General features: G+C 49.1%; 1 protein-coding gene across 3 annotated transcripts in view; it reads left to right on the top strand.

The window, feature by feature from the left end:
- Positions 1–16,236, top strand: part of LOC116940920 (arf-GAP with GTPase, ANK repeat and PH domain-containing protein 1-like) — a 124,067-nt gene that overhangs the window by 76,362 nt on the left and 31,469 nt on the right. For all 3 annotated transcript variants that reach the window (XM_032951301.2, XM_032951302.2, XM_032951300.2), the window contains exons 10-12: positions 8,227–8,331; positions 12,875–13,052; positions 15,617–15,772. In XM_032951301.2, the coding sequence (XP_032807192.2) occupies positions 8,227–8,331; positions 12,875–13,052; positions 15,617–15,772 (439 nt within the window). The remainder of the gene's footprint in view (positions 1–8,226; positions 8,332–12,874; positions 13,053–15,616; positions 15,773–16,236) is intronic.

Raw genomic sequence — 16,236 nt, 5'->3', positions numbered from 1 at the left:
AGTCATTTGTCAGGAGTGGAGGCACGGGAGGTGCGCGAGCGCCCTGATGCCCTTGTTGGCAGTAGCTTCCCCGACACGCTACGGTGGGTGATTGTGCGCGGGATTAGACGGCACCATATGCTGACATCCCGGCCACGCAGCACGCGAGCCGTGTCTCCTGGCCGCCTGGTGCGGCGTCCCATCTGGGCAGGACTCCACCTGTTATGGCCCCGTTACGACACCCAGTCTTTTAATCAGCTCGCTTTATCGCCCGTCCCGACCGTCCCAGCCCATCTGCCTGTTCGCTCAACCCACTCGCTCGCTAGCTCGCTTGCTCACTTGCTCACTCATTCATTCATTTGCGCGGTCACTCACTCTCACGCTTACTTACTCGTTGGCTCACTTACTCATTCACTGGCTCGCTCACTCATTCACTCGCTGGCTCGGTCACTGTCGCATAAGCGCTTGCTCACTTAACTCATTCACTGACTCGCTCACTGATTCTCTCACTCGCTCAGTCACTCATTTTCTCACGTAATCGCTTGTTCACTTACTCATTCACCGGCTCGCTCACTCATTCACTCACTCTCTCACATACTCGCTTACCCACTTATTAACTGGCTCGCTCATTCATTTACTCATATTCTCGGTCACTCATTGGGATCAGCCTGCATTGTTTCTCTGACTGTACGATCAAGGATATGGGGAGGCCTTTGTTCTTTTGCTGTACTTGCACCTCCGGTGGCACAAGATATATGGTTACATCACCGTCACTTAGTGGCGAATGGCGCCTGTTGTACTGTTTGTATGTACGTGTGTTGCGGCCAGATGTGGGGAGTGGTGGTGCAGTGGTTGGCACAGCGTGCTACGAACCGGTGACTTGAGTTCAATTTCAAATATTTAATTGATAAGTAATATCTGAACCATTTCTGACCTCTCTGAGGTCAGCTTAGCCGTAAATTAATACTTATGGTGCGGCGTGTAAACATCATCACTGGAGGATGGGGCGGGGAAGACAAATGCGGCCGGTTACGGTGCTGGTCACACCACGGTCTTGATCACCATGCCAGCCATGTTGTCAACTACCTCGTGGCCGGATAACATCTTTGATCTATGCCTGGAATGCAGGAGGTCGAGGAGTTCAATCACGAACCTGACGCCTGTATATTTGGAGTTTGCATGTTCTCTCCGTGGTCGTGTGGATTTATTTTTCCGGGTCCTCCAGATTTTCCCTCCACATATAGAATCAACACGCGTTTAGAGTATTTGGCGAATCTAAATGTCCACGTGATGAGCCACTTAGTCGAGCTATCATTTGTGGCCAGGTCGCTTCTGAAAAACAGCAATATAGCTCAGTGGGCATTACCTGGTAACATAAAAATAGTTTAGTCTAGTCAGTATGCGCTCACTGACGGCAGGCAAGCACTTGCTTCAGGAGTCTAATAAAAGTAGTTTAGTCTAGTCAGTATGCGCTCACTGACGGCAGGCAGCACTTGCTTCAGGAGTCTAATAAAAGTAGTTTAGTCTAGTCTAGTGAGTATGCGCTCACTGACGGCAGGCAGCACTTGCTTCAGGAGTCTATTGGTGGGGGGGGGGGGTAGTGGGCAGGAGTGGGTGGAGGTGGAATCTCTGCCAGTATTTATCCCCGTACGTGTGTGTGCATTGCAGGGGGAGTGGTAGTGTAGCAGTTAGCGCACTGCGCTACGAACCCGGCGACCCGAGTTCCAATTCCTGCTCATGGCCAACACTGGTGACGGTTATCTGAACCGGTCCTGGGGCTCCCCTAGACTGACTCAGCCTACAATGAGTACCTGGTGCGATGTGTAAACATCGCCACTGGGGAGACAAAGGCGCCCGGGCGTGGTGTTGGCCACCCACCCCCCTCGTGTGCCGTGCCGGCCCTACATAGGTGCTCGCTAACAGCACTTGCCATAACAGTCTGTTAAAGGCAGTATGGGGAATCTTTTCCTTTGTCTATTGCAGTGTGAGCGGTTTAATCACAGTCATAATCACCGCTGTAATGAACTCCAGGTGGTGTGAGCTCCCTGCTGGGGGGGGGGGGGAGGTGTGTGTGTGGCGGGGGGGGGGGGGCAGTGGTGCGCGTCCGCCGGTCACTAATGAGAGCGGGCGGCAGTGATAGAGAGAGAAAAAATTAAAACGTGCGCTTCAGGGGGTTTATTATCGCCCGGAGTGAGCCAAACGGCTCTCCCAGGCTCACCGGCTCCTAGCCTGTTGTTCTTGTTTCTCGTGCTTCGTGTCTCAGAGCTTGTGAAACACAAGTCCTTCGCTCGGGCGTCTTTCGCCGCAAGCCGCTTGCATTCGTCCAGACGTGTCCTTTTTTGTCTCTCTCTCTCTCTCCAATTTCTTCCTCTTATCACGATTGCTTTTGCTCTACTGAGTATGACAGATCCAGCAGTGGATTGGTCATGGTCGATGCGTGAGATGGATGCATGAGGATTGACTGAATAATTTGGTGTTCTGCTTTGTAATGTTTAAACACGTATGTTGTACATCTTATTTATTTGCACAGCTTAGATTCCGGCTTACTCGAGTCCCACCTTTGAGAGGTTTTACTGGACACTGTCACTTCAGCAACAGGACGAGAGAAGGACGTGAACCGAATACGAGCAGGATGCGAGCAGGATGCGAGTGAGCAGGTTACGAGCGAGCAGGATATAAGCAGGATGCGAACAGGATATGAGCAGGACACGAGTGAGCAGGACGTGAACGAACAGGACGCGAACAAGACGCGAGCAGGACACAAGCAAACAGGATGCGAACAGGATATGAACAGGACATGAGCAGGATGTGAGCCGGACGCGAGCGAGCAGGACACGAACAAGCAGGGACGCAAACAGGACGCATGAGCCCATGTTGTTGCGTCCGCAGCACAGGGAGATCGAAACAAATATATATTACTAACGAGACAGCACGTCCGGCCCCTTTTCAATCAGCGGGGCCATTAGGGCTAGGCCATATTCATCACACAGGCCATTACCATTCCGGATTAATCTTGTCTAATTGCGAGCGGTTGTTTCCATTAGTAAGGCTCGGCAGAATAGGGGGCCGACGAGGGTGCATAAATCGCGGCAACGACACGTCTCGCATGAACCCTTTTCAAATTTCCGTTTTATACAAGCACGCACATACGTATTTGCGCCCGTGTTTATGTACGCCGTGTACAGTAGGTGTTTAATTACTTTTTCAAAGTGCGGTTTATAAATGTAAAAAAAAAACAGTGCTTCGTTGAATTTTCTTTTTGTCAATTTGCGATCTTTAAAATAATTGAATATTTTGTTCCCTTTTTACATTTCGTGGCAAATGATCTCAGACTTGTTTGTGTAATTGTATTCTCATCCATGCACAGCTCTGCTTGTGATGTGACAAAATGTCTTTGATTAAATATATATATTTTTAGGCGAAAATATGTTTCATCGGAGCATTAAATGTGATAATTAAAACATCTTCTAATTTTTCTCATTAAAATGGAAATGCCAGGAAAAAAAAATTGCTCGATAATCATTTACTAAACGGGTTCCGTCGGTGACTGTGCAGCTCGTCCTTTTAGTAAATATCCTCGGCACTCTTTCCGTACCTTTACGAACCAATGGCGCCTTATTATCACACTCCTGAACGCACGCCCTGCTCTGTCGGTAAATTCACCCAGACTCGACGCCAACTCGCGGCCCGCTCCCTTATGCCAATTAATGATGTAGCCACAAGCCTGGAGAAAACTTCCTTCTGTGTCTGTTGATCAACGGCCCAGTTAATGGAGTGGGTCGTGGTGAGGAGCGGGGGGGAAGACTACGGCCGGGGGGGGGGGCGATGGTGGAAAGGGTCCGCTGGTCGTTAAGTCATTTTGTCGAGGTTATCTTAATCCCCTGTTGACCCGCTCCCGACCTCTGACAAGCCGCTGCCTCAGCAGAGTGAGGACCAGAAATCGGGCGGCCTGGGTTTCGTGGGGGCTGGAGGTGGACGGGCCCCGAGGCTTGGACGAGGGCACGGGATGAGAATGCCTGTTTCTAGTGGGATTAAACTCCCCCCCCCCCCATCCCTCCCCATGCGAGGGCTGGCCCAGCGGCACAGAGCAGAGGCACAGATCCCTATAAAGCCATGAGAAAGGCAGGCAAGAGACCTCCCATCGGCCCTTTATTCTGCCACAGGCATTGAGAGGCTGGAAAAAGGCGTCTTGGCGTTCCATCCATCACGAGCGGGGCAGCATGCTAATGGGGATAAACTGGGTGGGGGGGGGGGGAACAGGCGCGCCACGGCCCGTGCATAACGAGAGCACGGCCAATACCGCCCTTTAATTGATGTCGTTTGTCGCAATATAAATATGGATGGGTTTTCAGAATTGAGACTTGGGAGATCGATAGGACAATACAATATGTGCCATTTGACGGCCCCCTATTAGCGTACTATCAAGTGGATTGATGCTCTGTGTGAACCTGCCTGCATGCCTATAATTGTTTATGATTGCAGGCATCGCCGGTGCCGCACGAATGTGTTCTTTAAAAAAATGTCACCATACTTTGTGTTATGATCGCCAATTTTCAAAGTGATTGCAGTTAAATCAGCCTCAGGCCTAGTCTTTATGACGGAAACAATGTTATATGTATAAAAAATAGATTTACATTTTTAGAGTCACCGTGTAGTTTGGTTTTTGGCAGCTGCTTCGGAACAGGGCCTTACTCCGACGCGTGCTTTCCCTCCGCTCTGTATTTTGCGCCGTTAATCCGTAATGAATTGGCCTAAACGTTCTGATCTCTTTTTCAAATTTTTTTTTACTCCACTGGTGTGACAGCGCTATCGCGGGCAGGCTCTATAATCAGATCTCATCAACAATCTGGCTTCATTTCTGCACTAAAAGGCTCCGTTAGGTGTAAGTGGCTTCAGAAAGAGTGATGATGATTAGGTATAATTATGGACAATGGAGAAAATGCCCCCCCCCCCTCCTCCTCCATTTCTTCCCTAGTCCCTGCCACGTGTCCCCCACCGCCTTCGCTTGAACTGCATTATTAAAACGCTTTATATGACATTAACTCAGACGCATCAAAGACAAATGTGTTATTGTGCGGCGTAAAACGAACGCAATTAAATATTTCATGTGAGATGGCGAAAGTGAAATATTTAATGCGGACTGGCGAAAGCTGAATATTTAATGTAGAATTTGTTGTCTAGCCAAACGTGGTAGAACCCAGATTTACCCCGCCTCTCGAGCGAGCGTCGCTCTGACTGTCGCCACGACGCGTTGATTAAAAAAATCCGCCGCTGGCGACTGCCGTGGTAGATCGCAAGTGTGGGGGCTTTGGGCTTTGTTTGTTATGAACTATTGTTCGCACGTCCCTTTGTTAACCACTGCTGGATGAAGGGTTCCTTGCAACGTGTCGGTTTTTGTGGTTGTTTGACCATGCTTCACTACGTTGGTTAGCAGAGATACCCATGGGGGGGGGGGGTGGGGGGGGTGCGGGGCCTAGAGCAATTCCCATTGTGTGGGGCCCCCCTCAATACCTTCAAACTAAACCGGAAGTACTGCATCTGACACCATGACGTCGAAGCGTGGCGCCCCCCCCGCCCAAAGAGCGGGGCCCAGGGTGGTCGCCCCGATTCGTCGTACCCCAAGGGCAGTTGTGCTGGTCGGTGCACGTTGCTGAAGGTGGGGAACCCAGGACCACTTCGTCATTGGATGTTAGCGGTGGAAGGGAATCGCTAAATTCAGATCGCTGGGTTTACAATGCAGTGCGCTCGCCATGTAAATATTTTACAATGAGCCGGCATAGATTTCGGTCGGCATTACGGTGTGATAGATAATGTATTTTGTTAAACATCATCAACTACAGTGAGGGAAAAAAGTATTTTATCCCCTGCTTATTTTGTACGTTTGCCCACTGACAAAGAAATTATCAGTCTATAATTTTAATGGTAGGTTAATTTGAACAGTGAGAGACAGAATAACAACACAAACATCCAGAAAAACGCATGTCAAAAATGTTATGAATTGCATTTTAATGAGGGAAATAAGTATTTGACCCCCTCTCAATCAGAAAGATTTCTGGCTCCCAGGTGTCTTTTATACAGGTAACGAGCTGAGATTAGGAGCACACTCTTAAAAGGAGTGCTCCTAATCTCAGCTTGTTACCTGTAATAAAGACACCTGTCCACAGAAGTAATCAATCAGATTCCAAACTCTCCACCATGGCCAAGACCAAAGAGCTCTCCAAGGATGTCAGGGACAAGATTGTAGACCTACAAAAGGCTGGAATGGGCTACACGACCATTGCCAAGCAGCTTGGTGAGAAGGTGACAACAGTTGGTGCGATTATTCGCAAATAGAAGAAACACAAAAGAACTGTCAATCTCCTTCGGCCTGGGGCTCCATGCAAGATCTCACATCGTGGAGTTGCAATGATCATGAGAACAGTGAGGAATCAGCCCAGAACTACACGGAAGGATATTGTGAATGATCTCAAGGCAGCTGGGACCATAGTCATCAAGAAAACAATTGGTAACACACTACGCCGTGAAGGACTGAAATCCTGCAGCTCCCGCAAGGTCCCCTGCTCAAGAAAGCACATATACATGCCCGTCTGAAGTTTACCAATGAACATCTGAATGATTCAGAGGACAACTGGGTGAAAGTGTTGTGGTCAGATGAGACCAAAATGGAGCTCTTTGGCATCAACTCAACTCGCCGTGTTTGGAGGAGGAGCAATGCTGCCTATGACCCCAAGAACACCATCCCCACCGTCAAACATGGAGGTGGAAACATGCTTTGGGGGTGTTTTTTCTGCTAAGGGGACAGGACAACTTCACCGCATCAAAGGGACGCGGTGCCATGTACCGTCAAATCTTGGGTGAGAACCTCCTTCCCTCAGCCAGGGCATTGAAAATGGGTCGTGGATGGGTATTCCAGCATGACAATGACCCAAAACACACGGCCAAGGCAACAAAGGAGTGGCTCAAGAAGATGCACATTAAGGTCCTGGAGTGGCCTAGCCAGTCTCCAGACATTAATCCCATAGAAAATCTGTGGATGGAGCTGAAGGTTCGAGTTGCCAAACGTCAGCCTCGAAACCTTAATGACTTGGAGAAGATCTGCAAAGAGGAGTGGGACAAAATCCCTCCTGAGATGTGTGCAAACCTGGTGGCCAACTACAAGAAACGTCTGACCTCTGTGATTGCCAACAAGGGTTTTGCCACCAAGTACTAAGTCATGTTTTGCAGAGGGGTCAAATACTTATTTCCCTCATTAAAATGCCAATAAACCTACCATTAAAATTATAGACTGATCATTTCTTTGTCAGTGGAAAAACGTACAAAATCAGCCGGGGGATCAAATACTTTTTTTCCCCTCACTGTATGTGGTTCATCTAACGGTGTGCTAACCATTGCACCACCACTCCCCATCGTTATTGCTATGACTCCTAACAACTGCTATAAGTGGCGCAGTGAAAGTGAAGGAAAGGGCAGTGGGCTGGGAACGTGTCCCCGGCGTGTGATTAATAGGAGATTCATGAGGTGGGGCCCGCATCCCTGAGGGGCGTGGAAACGCAGCGGTGGCGGTGGTGGCGGCCGCGGCGGCGGCGGCGACGGGGCTGCTGGGAAAAGATGTCCCCCCACGCGTCTTTCTCTCCCGGCCGGGCTGGGAAGTGCCTCCTCCGCGAGTGAGCGATGAGCGCCGCAACAAAGGGCAGTTTTATTCCGGGGGGTGGGACGGGCCGAGGCGCCGGGGTTAAACGGGGTCACATTAGCCACGCTGCCTCCTCTCGCCACGGCCGCCACCGCCGCCGGAAAGTCAATGGGCAGGGGAGCACAAGAGATTGCATTCTGACTCGCCGGGTGTAACGGTTGGGGGGAAGTCACGCAAAGTCAAGAGCCGAGATTCGCTTGGCGGTTTGAAATGTTTATCCTGCAGGAGCACGCGGCGCACTCGCGTGGTCTTTTCGCTTCCTTCTCACCAGTCGGGCACAAACGTCGCTGTCCGAATGAGGAATGCCGGGTTGGAGTAAAGCGCTTTTCGTGGACAATGCCGGTCGTGAAAGGCGGGCATTTGTCCCCTAACGAGCGTGCCCGGCGGAACGCTAATTCTCGTGCATTTTCAAGACCGTCCGATATCCCCTCTGTAATTTTTCGGGCATCAATTACGTCGCTAATGCTGCGCCAACGTACAATGGATATTTCATTCATGGGCACGCAAGACAATGTCCTTTTTTGTCTCTTTCCCCCCCCCCCACCCCCATTTCCAAGGGAGTTCTATTGAAGCGCAGTGGGAAGTCGCTCAACAAGGAGTGGAAGAAGAAATACGTCACCCTGTGCGACAACGGCATCCTCACCTACCACCCAAGCCTGCACGTGAGCAGCGATCGTGCCGCACGCATCAGTTACCCAGAGCCACTACCCCCTCCTTTCCCCCCCCCTCGCCACCCCCCCCACCCAGTAGTGCATTTGTTCCAACGCATTAACATCCGACGCTTACAGTTCACGTGGGCTTTTGCTCGTACCCCAATTTATTACCGCTCCAGAAATATCATTAATTGCCGTCCTGTCCAACGCACATGATCACTGCGGTCGGAGTTTATTTCTTTTAATTTACAAGCATTACTTTGCGGACGTGATGATGATAGTGATGGCAAAAGCCTTTGTGGCACGACTGCAGCTGGCATAGATCATAATTGGCCTCTCATTTACACGGCAAGCACCGGTGGTCGCAGATCTCTTCCGCGGGCACTTAAAAATGCTTGCGTTGTTCTACGCTCCGAGCCTGCTTATCCTGCGAGGGGGCACGGAGGCTCCGAGGATCTGTGACCGCTAGTTAACCCGGCCTAGCCCGCACGCACGGCACCCACGAGTTAATCCACCCCAGTAATCCCCTCGCACAATGGCTGCTCCCGGGATTTTCTTAGGAAACCCGTGTTGGTCTCGAGGATCAGTGGATTGTTAGGCGCTTAATCTGGCAGTGATATAGCCGGTGGCTGTGGCCTGTGGGTGAGCGAACGGCCCAGCTACTTGCGTCCAGAGGCTCGCCACCCACTGGTCTCGCCCGCTTGGCCCCTCCGCAGACACGCCTCGCAGTTGCTCAACACTTTTGTCGATAACACTGTGGCCTGAAAAGCTAACATTTATGTAAACGTGATCTTTTGAGTGAATAGTTGCAGACTATATTTGCAGACTATTCATTATGGGGCCTTGATTGAAATGTAATTTTAAGAATGGTTACAGGTGAAAAGTATCAATTTGGCATACCCATTATTGGATATTGAGAAATAGACAAACTTTTTGTATTCAATGTAAAATTCACAAAGGTTGCATCCAGGAGCGCCAGTCTCAACAGCTGATTTTACTGAGGTCTCAGAGCTGATGGGCATGGCCGCGGTTGCTGATGATTCGTCGATTAATGCATTAAAGCCGGGTACCGCGCTCACAATACGTGTAGAATCACATCTTGGTTAAACCTAATTCTAAGACTTTCTAGAAATTATGAGATAAAAATCACACAAAAAGTGTGTGCAGGTTGGAAGTAACAAACAGTAGCAATAATAATAATTTGAAACAGCAGTGATTTCTCGACGGGAAAAAGCACAATTGTGACCTAAGGATCGGCCTACCCATCATACCTTGCATGCATGTCACATGACATCACCATACTGTGTGTGTAAAGCACACAACCCAGATCACCAGCTCAAAATTAAGTGAGGAAACAAATTGAATTTCATGTATTTTTGGGGCAGTCATCGTTTACTGGATTGAGATCATCAGCTTTCTACACTGGAGAAGCCAATTTAATCACATACAGCTGAAACACAGATTTGAACGTGAAATCTCATTTGCGCTGGCTGAGTGTCCCTGACTAGAGCCACCTCTCCTGCCATGCAGACGTATTTTAGTTAACGACTTGCTTTTATGTGTTTTTTTTTCTATCGGGTTGTACCGCGTGTTGGTCGACATGGTGTCTGACGTTTCACTCTAAGTGCGGGGAGAACTGAACATCTAGAGCGACGAGTTGCTGATAAAATTAAATACACTTCTCGTGCCCAATTGTAAACTAAACACAATTCCCCGTATAGATTTTTCCTCCAAAGTAGTATTTTATCAAAGATACAACGGCGCAGAACACGCCATGGGCACAAGCGGAGAAAGATGTAAACACAACAAACATCAATAAAACCAACTTTTTTAAACTTTACTACACGGAAACATTGCACAATTCAGACATAATCAGTTGTTTATGTATACTCTTTATATTCCAGTCTAGTTTTTGTCTTAAATGCAAAACCCTCTTGTCAGAGCTCAGATAGCGGATAACCGTAAATAGCAGGCAGGCCCAACACAGCCTCCAGCAGATCCTAGAAAGGATGCAGGTGGCTGGGCCTTGATCCCATGGATGGACTTAAGGAGCCTTTCCATGCCTGGGGGGCGCGGTGCTTGTTTGGCAGAACCTTGTAGAACAATAAGCGACTTAGCAAATGTGGACAAACAATCCGCGGGGAGGCGGGGGGGAATAAGCAGTGCTCACCACACAACGCGGGCGGAAGTGGCAGGGGGGGCGATGTTAAATGAGCTTATGAGCCCAGCCGATCAGGCCTCGCAGATTTAAGGGTCACAGCGAGGTCCCGCGGTTCGTTTTTACTTGGGGGAATTGTACCTTTGTAGAAAATATAAGTCGATGCGTTTTGTGCTATTTATATAAAATACAATGTATTCCAACTCGTGGCTGCCTGATGGACTAGAATAAGAATAATTACCTCATTATTTATCCACGAGAGCCCCACTGAGGAGCAAGACCTTTTAGGAGGGTGTCTACGCCATTTGGATGTTTGGCCGATTCCATGAATGAGTGTTTGGCTTCTACGTGTACATCCCATTTTTGTCAATCCACTGCTGAATGAGGACCTCCCCATGGGTTAATTGACCCCAAAGATTATTTGACCATACTTTACCATACTGGTCAGAGTGGGATGGGGAAGTTGGGGGGTTGTGTTTGTGTGTGCGCAAGGTGGTCCAGATGTCTTGTGACCCCCCCCCCTCTTCATTTAATTCTCTAGAACTTAATCATATTTTTTGGATACCAATGGGCGTGAAAACAGAAACGACTAAGCAAAGGAAAACAACGTTTAAAGGGGGGGTCAATTCATTTTGGGTCACAAGACATCTGGACCATCCTCTAGAACAACAATGGATTATGAAGCCGCCCTATGGAAAAACGCCGTTTGTGTCGTGGCGGTAAACCCGTCGGAGGACTGTCCAGGTTCAGCTTTGCTGAGCTGCTGAGATCTGATGAGATTGGGGGACATTGCAGGCCGTGTGGCCAGAGGCGATGATCACCGTAATGACGGCTAAATGCATTTCGAGTCGGGATAATAAACTTGGTTTACAAATTAATTCATTATTGCGGCAGCTTCTTGAATTGAGTGCATGACTTTATTTTTAAGTAATTGCTCTCATTCTGTGCTTAATATTGCAAAATTGTATCACTCTGTGATAGGAATAGCATGTGCTAATTTGGCTGCATAATTGTATGAACAAAGGAGATAAAATAGGAAATTAAATTACGAGAGTTATAATAATGAGAAGGTTAGCTTTTGCAGACATTCGCTTATTTCCCACCATCAGAAGCTATTAACGTGTCACAGGTAATTAAACCAATTGAAAAGAGGCGTCTGGCAATCCATTACTTACGTGAGTATGGCGCTGATTGCAGCTCACACACACACACACAGGCGCTTCTGATCAGATTAAAATAGCGTAATTGGTTCCTTAATTATCCGATTCCGGAATTGATCGGGAGCGCTCATAATCATCAACCGTATGAAAGTAATTACTCGCGGGCCATTCCCGACTCGTTGTAACGAGCACACAGCACTGCCCCCTTTTTGCTGTTCAAGATGTTAAACAGTTTCTTCATATTTCTGTAAAACTGCTAAAAAAAATTATAATTACAACAGCGAACAGGACATTTGTATTTTATTCAAAGACAAACGCAGCTCTGTTGCGGTGTCATGCCATTACCGCGCGTACCTTTTCGTTTTCCTTTGCGATGAGGCTGCAGTGAAACGCAAATTCCAATTGCTGTGGAGGATGTGCCGTTATTTCCGTGAGACGAGGTCTCTTTAAGATTCGTTTCAAACGCAACTGGAACTTCATTTGACCTCAAAACTTTACTTGACCCGTACTCTCAGAGTGGAAACCTGCTTGTGGTCTCCAATGCCTGTGGCGTGACGCGCCATACCTATCAACGTGTGACTTAACGTGGCAGTGTGATGTGTCGCCCTGTGTCGTGTGTCCATTGCGTGTGATTTGTAACTGTGCGTTGTGCGTTGTCGCGCGTCATGCGATGCTGCACCCCGGTGTTCCCAAACTTCACTCCTTGTGTCCCACCCACAGCGCTTGGCTCCAGATTTACCAATCCACCTTCTTTCAGGTGCATGCTAAACAAGTTCGTGCTGCGTCACATGCTTGCGGAGCGCCGCCACAGTCATTGGGCACATTGCGGAGTGAAGCCCACGAACTGAGTTTGACTCCTGGCCAAGGCTATCATCGGTGGTGGCGACATCTGAACTGAGCTCGCCCCTTCAGTAACCCACACTCAGGCTTAATTTTAGCCCAGTCTGTCCGACTGGGGAAACCGAAAATTATTTTATCCCCCAAGCACGTAATATCGAGTCTACTGCTCGCTGTGCCTACAAGTCACGTGCCTGCTCAAGTCTGCCAGGGACCCGTAAACCCTGCTCGCACTGACCAGCGTGCTGAAGTATGGCCAAACGATTCCGATGACTGACACGTCCGTGCGGGGAGGCCACGCGGAGGCCGATCACCGCAGTAGTGTGTTGACGAAGGGCTGGTGCATGCTGCATGCGCCAGATGATTGCTAAACGCCGTGGCCCGTTTGCCCCAGCAGGATTATATGCAGAACGTGCACGGGAAGGAGATCGACCTGCTGCGCACCACGGTGAAGGTCCCCGGTAAGCGGCCGCCGCGGGCCTACGCGGGGGCCCCCGGGTCCAGCCCCAAGGAGAACGGTCTGACCAAGGACCCCAGCAACACGCAGCTGTCCGCCTCGGCCTCCATGGGTGTCGGTGAGCACGGAAATATTTTTCAACGGCAACGAATGTCGTTTCCACTCTCGTTCACCGGACACCCGGGGTTTGTCCGTGAGTGCCGACGCCCGTCGTTGCTTCTCTCCGCTGTGTGTAACAGCGAGTGGCTCACTGTGGGCCTTCGTTTCCACGGTACGAGACGGCCATTGCAGGACCTAGCCCCCCGAACATCGTGGTGGCGAGATGTTAACCACCTCGCCTGGTATGAAGGAGGATGTGGGTTCGATCCCGACCCCTGACACCTGTTTATATGGAGTTTACGTGGTCTCCTCGTGGTCCGAGTTTTCCCTCCGCATTCAGAAATATGTGTTTAGAGTATTTGGCTCCTATGAATGTCTGCATGATAAGCCACTTTGTTGAGCTATCATTTGTGGCCAGATCGCTTCTGAAAAAGAGCTATATAGATCAATGGGCCTTACCTGGTCAAATTAAAACAAATGTTCATAGTATACTTTTAGTTTGATGATTCAAATAAAATAACAAATCTCATTTTAGCATCGTGTTACTAATCCCAATGACAGTTAATATAAAATTTTGTTTTGTTTTATCGCAACATCTGTGACCGGTTGTTTTGTTCTAATTTAGAGGTTGGTATTTTAAGTGGTAACCCCGTGTTCTGCCTCGTGCAAATAGTTTAGTAGTTGCGATATTTTTAGTGGCAGTGCGTTTGTTTCTCATTAAACGGAGAGTGTGATTAAAAATGAAGGAATGTTAGGTTTTTGGTACGCGAGTTTAAAAACCGTATTAATGAGTAAATAATATAATCATGATAATGCAATTAATACGATGCAGGAATACGTTTTTTTTTGTTTCCCGTGAAAAGAAAATGCTACTTTTGTTGCCGAACAAACAACACCCGTGCCGCCGACGCAATTAATACGCCACGCCAATTGTTGACAAAGTTGTTAAAGATGCAGAATCTTTTTTTTCTTGAACGTTCAGACGGTAAATGCAATAGTTTCCAAGTGCCGACGTTCGTTTGTGGGTGCGCTCGTCGCTAATTGAACGCATCAGTCGCGGGTCATTAAGTAAGCTGGCGTGGGATTGGCTCCACCCCACGCCACATGCTGCCACAATTTAACGAACAAGAATTCGGAATCGCAGTGCTTTTGAGAACAGCTTGCTGTGCAAAAACGATATTGGTTAAAAGCGCACGTATTTTTGCACTCCCCCCTGCATATCAACAGAGATATACGTTTCAGTCTATAAGCCTATTGGCATGTTGTTAATAGGTGGAGACACTGAACGGAGTTGACCTTATAAGTTTGCTTTGGCCCACAGTGCTCCTTAGCAGTGCATAATGGGATCATTACTCCAGCTCAACAGACGAGCGAGCAGCTCACAATCGGAAAGTTCAAATCCTGGTTGTGGGTTGACTCACGCATCAATAAAACAGGGTCGATAAAACGAGTAACCACTGTTTGGTTAAGGTCAGGTGCTATGGATGGACTCGCCCCTGCCATAGGAATGTGGAATTTCCAACACTGGCTCAGGGCTGTAAACGGGAGATGAGCACTGCCTCGATGCTCATTCGAGGAGGAAATGACTCCGAATTTTTTGGCTTCACTTTAATCATTATGCACGATGCATCATTTCATGCATTAACATTTGTGGTAGGCAATAAAAGCTCCATTTGTTTAGTCATTGGTGTAAGCCCATTTGTGATGGAGGAATGATTGGCACTACACGAAAAAGAAGCTTTAATGCCACACACGACTCTGCTATAATAAACGGTCCAGGAGTCACGTTGGCGGCGGTGTTGAAAAAGCAGAATACAAACGCTTCATTGTCGTTGACATCAACAGACAATTGCTTGCAGGAAAGAAAATCTTTGATTTGCAAAAGTCAGACGCGGCAGCTCTTGTTCAGAGTGAGTATGTCCACCGCTCCACGATTGCAGCTAAGCACCAGGAGCGACTGTTCATTTTTGCAACGTTTTTATTTTGGATCCACAAAAGGGTGGCTTTCATGGAGCAATTGCCCCGACACTTATTGTGCACTCTTCAACCGTGAAGCGCCGTTAATGACAACGACAGAAAGGGTATTTCCAGTCTCTCGATTCCGTTATAGGCCATGCTGAGTGACGACGCAGATATTTTAAAGGTAGTTTGTGCCGTCGTCAAAAATGGACACGCAAACAACATTTACCGGGCTGCATGGGCACTTTTGTTCTTGTTGACAAACAAGTTGTGGCAGACCAACCCTATGGTTTTAATAATCGACACGTTGCGACGGTCGCGTGAAGGGGGGGTCGTAGTCTTCATCAGTCGGAAAAGGATGAAGACCTCCAATTGATGAAGACTACGATCCTCTTATTTGAGTCATAATGATCTAATTCATTCAGATCATCCACCACAGCTCATTGAATATTGTCAGCCGTTTGCAAATCCATTTCTGTTCTATTTCTCCTGCGCAGCGCCTGCGTGCCCCTTTCTCATGGTACAGGACCGTGCCGCCACATCACCTCACGGCTTCTCATCTCCTCTGCCCCCCCCCTCCCCCCCCCCACAAACCGACCCCTGACCATGATTCTCTGTCCCCAGGCGGCGTGCAGGCCGAGCGCTCCACCAGCGGCATCAACCTCGTTTCGTTCGTGGCACGGCCCGAGGGTCTTCACCAGCGCTCCTTCTCAGTGTCGGGTGCCGAGCAGTGGGGCGAGGCTGGAGGCCCGGCCGGCGGTGGGGCCGCCCTGGCCAACGGTAATGAGGAGCGCTGGCGCGGGGTCATCCCCGCCACCTCCATTGGCTTCATCACCCATACCACCACCACCACCACCTATCACCAACCATCACCGGACCCACCAGCATCGCCAGCCTCACTAACCTCACGACCCACACCAGCCCGACCACCCCCATCGGCACCACCACCCCCACCGACCTCACTAACCTCACGAGCCCCACCAGCCTCACTGAAGCGAGACTTGAGTAGAATGCTCTGTCCTTGTTTCATGGCTGTTGAGGTTGAGTCTCGTACAGCGTTCGTAGGTGGGTGGCGGGGAGGGGTGAGGTGTGGGGAGAGGAACTGTGGGTGAGAGATGAGATACCAATTAGGCTTCTAATGATTCACCCAACCCCCACAGCGATTCTGGGTCATGGTTCTGGGTCACGATTCTGGGTCACGGTTCTGGGTCACGATTCTGGGTCATGATTCTGGGTCACGGTTC

Source organism: Petromyzon marinus, chromosome 10 (genome assembly GCF_048934315.1).
Source record: "Petromyzon marinus isolate PM22_M1 ecotype Great Lakes invasive population chromosome 10, UKy_Petmar_22M1.pri1.0, whole genome shotgun sequence".
NCBI classification, from domain to species: Eukaryota; Metazoa; Chordata; class Hyperoartia; order Petromyzontiformes; family Petromyzontidae; genus Petromyzon; species Petromyzon marinus.
The sequence above is the reverse complement of the archived record's forward strand: the minus strand, read 5'-3'. Positions and strand labels throughout refer to the sequence as shown.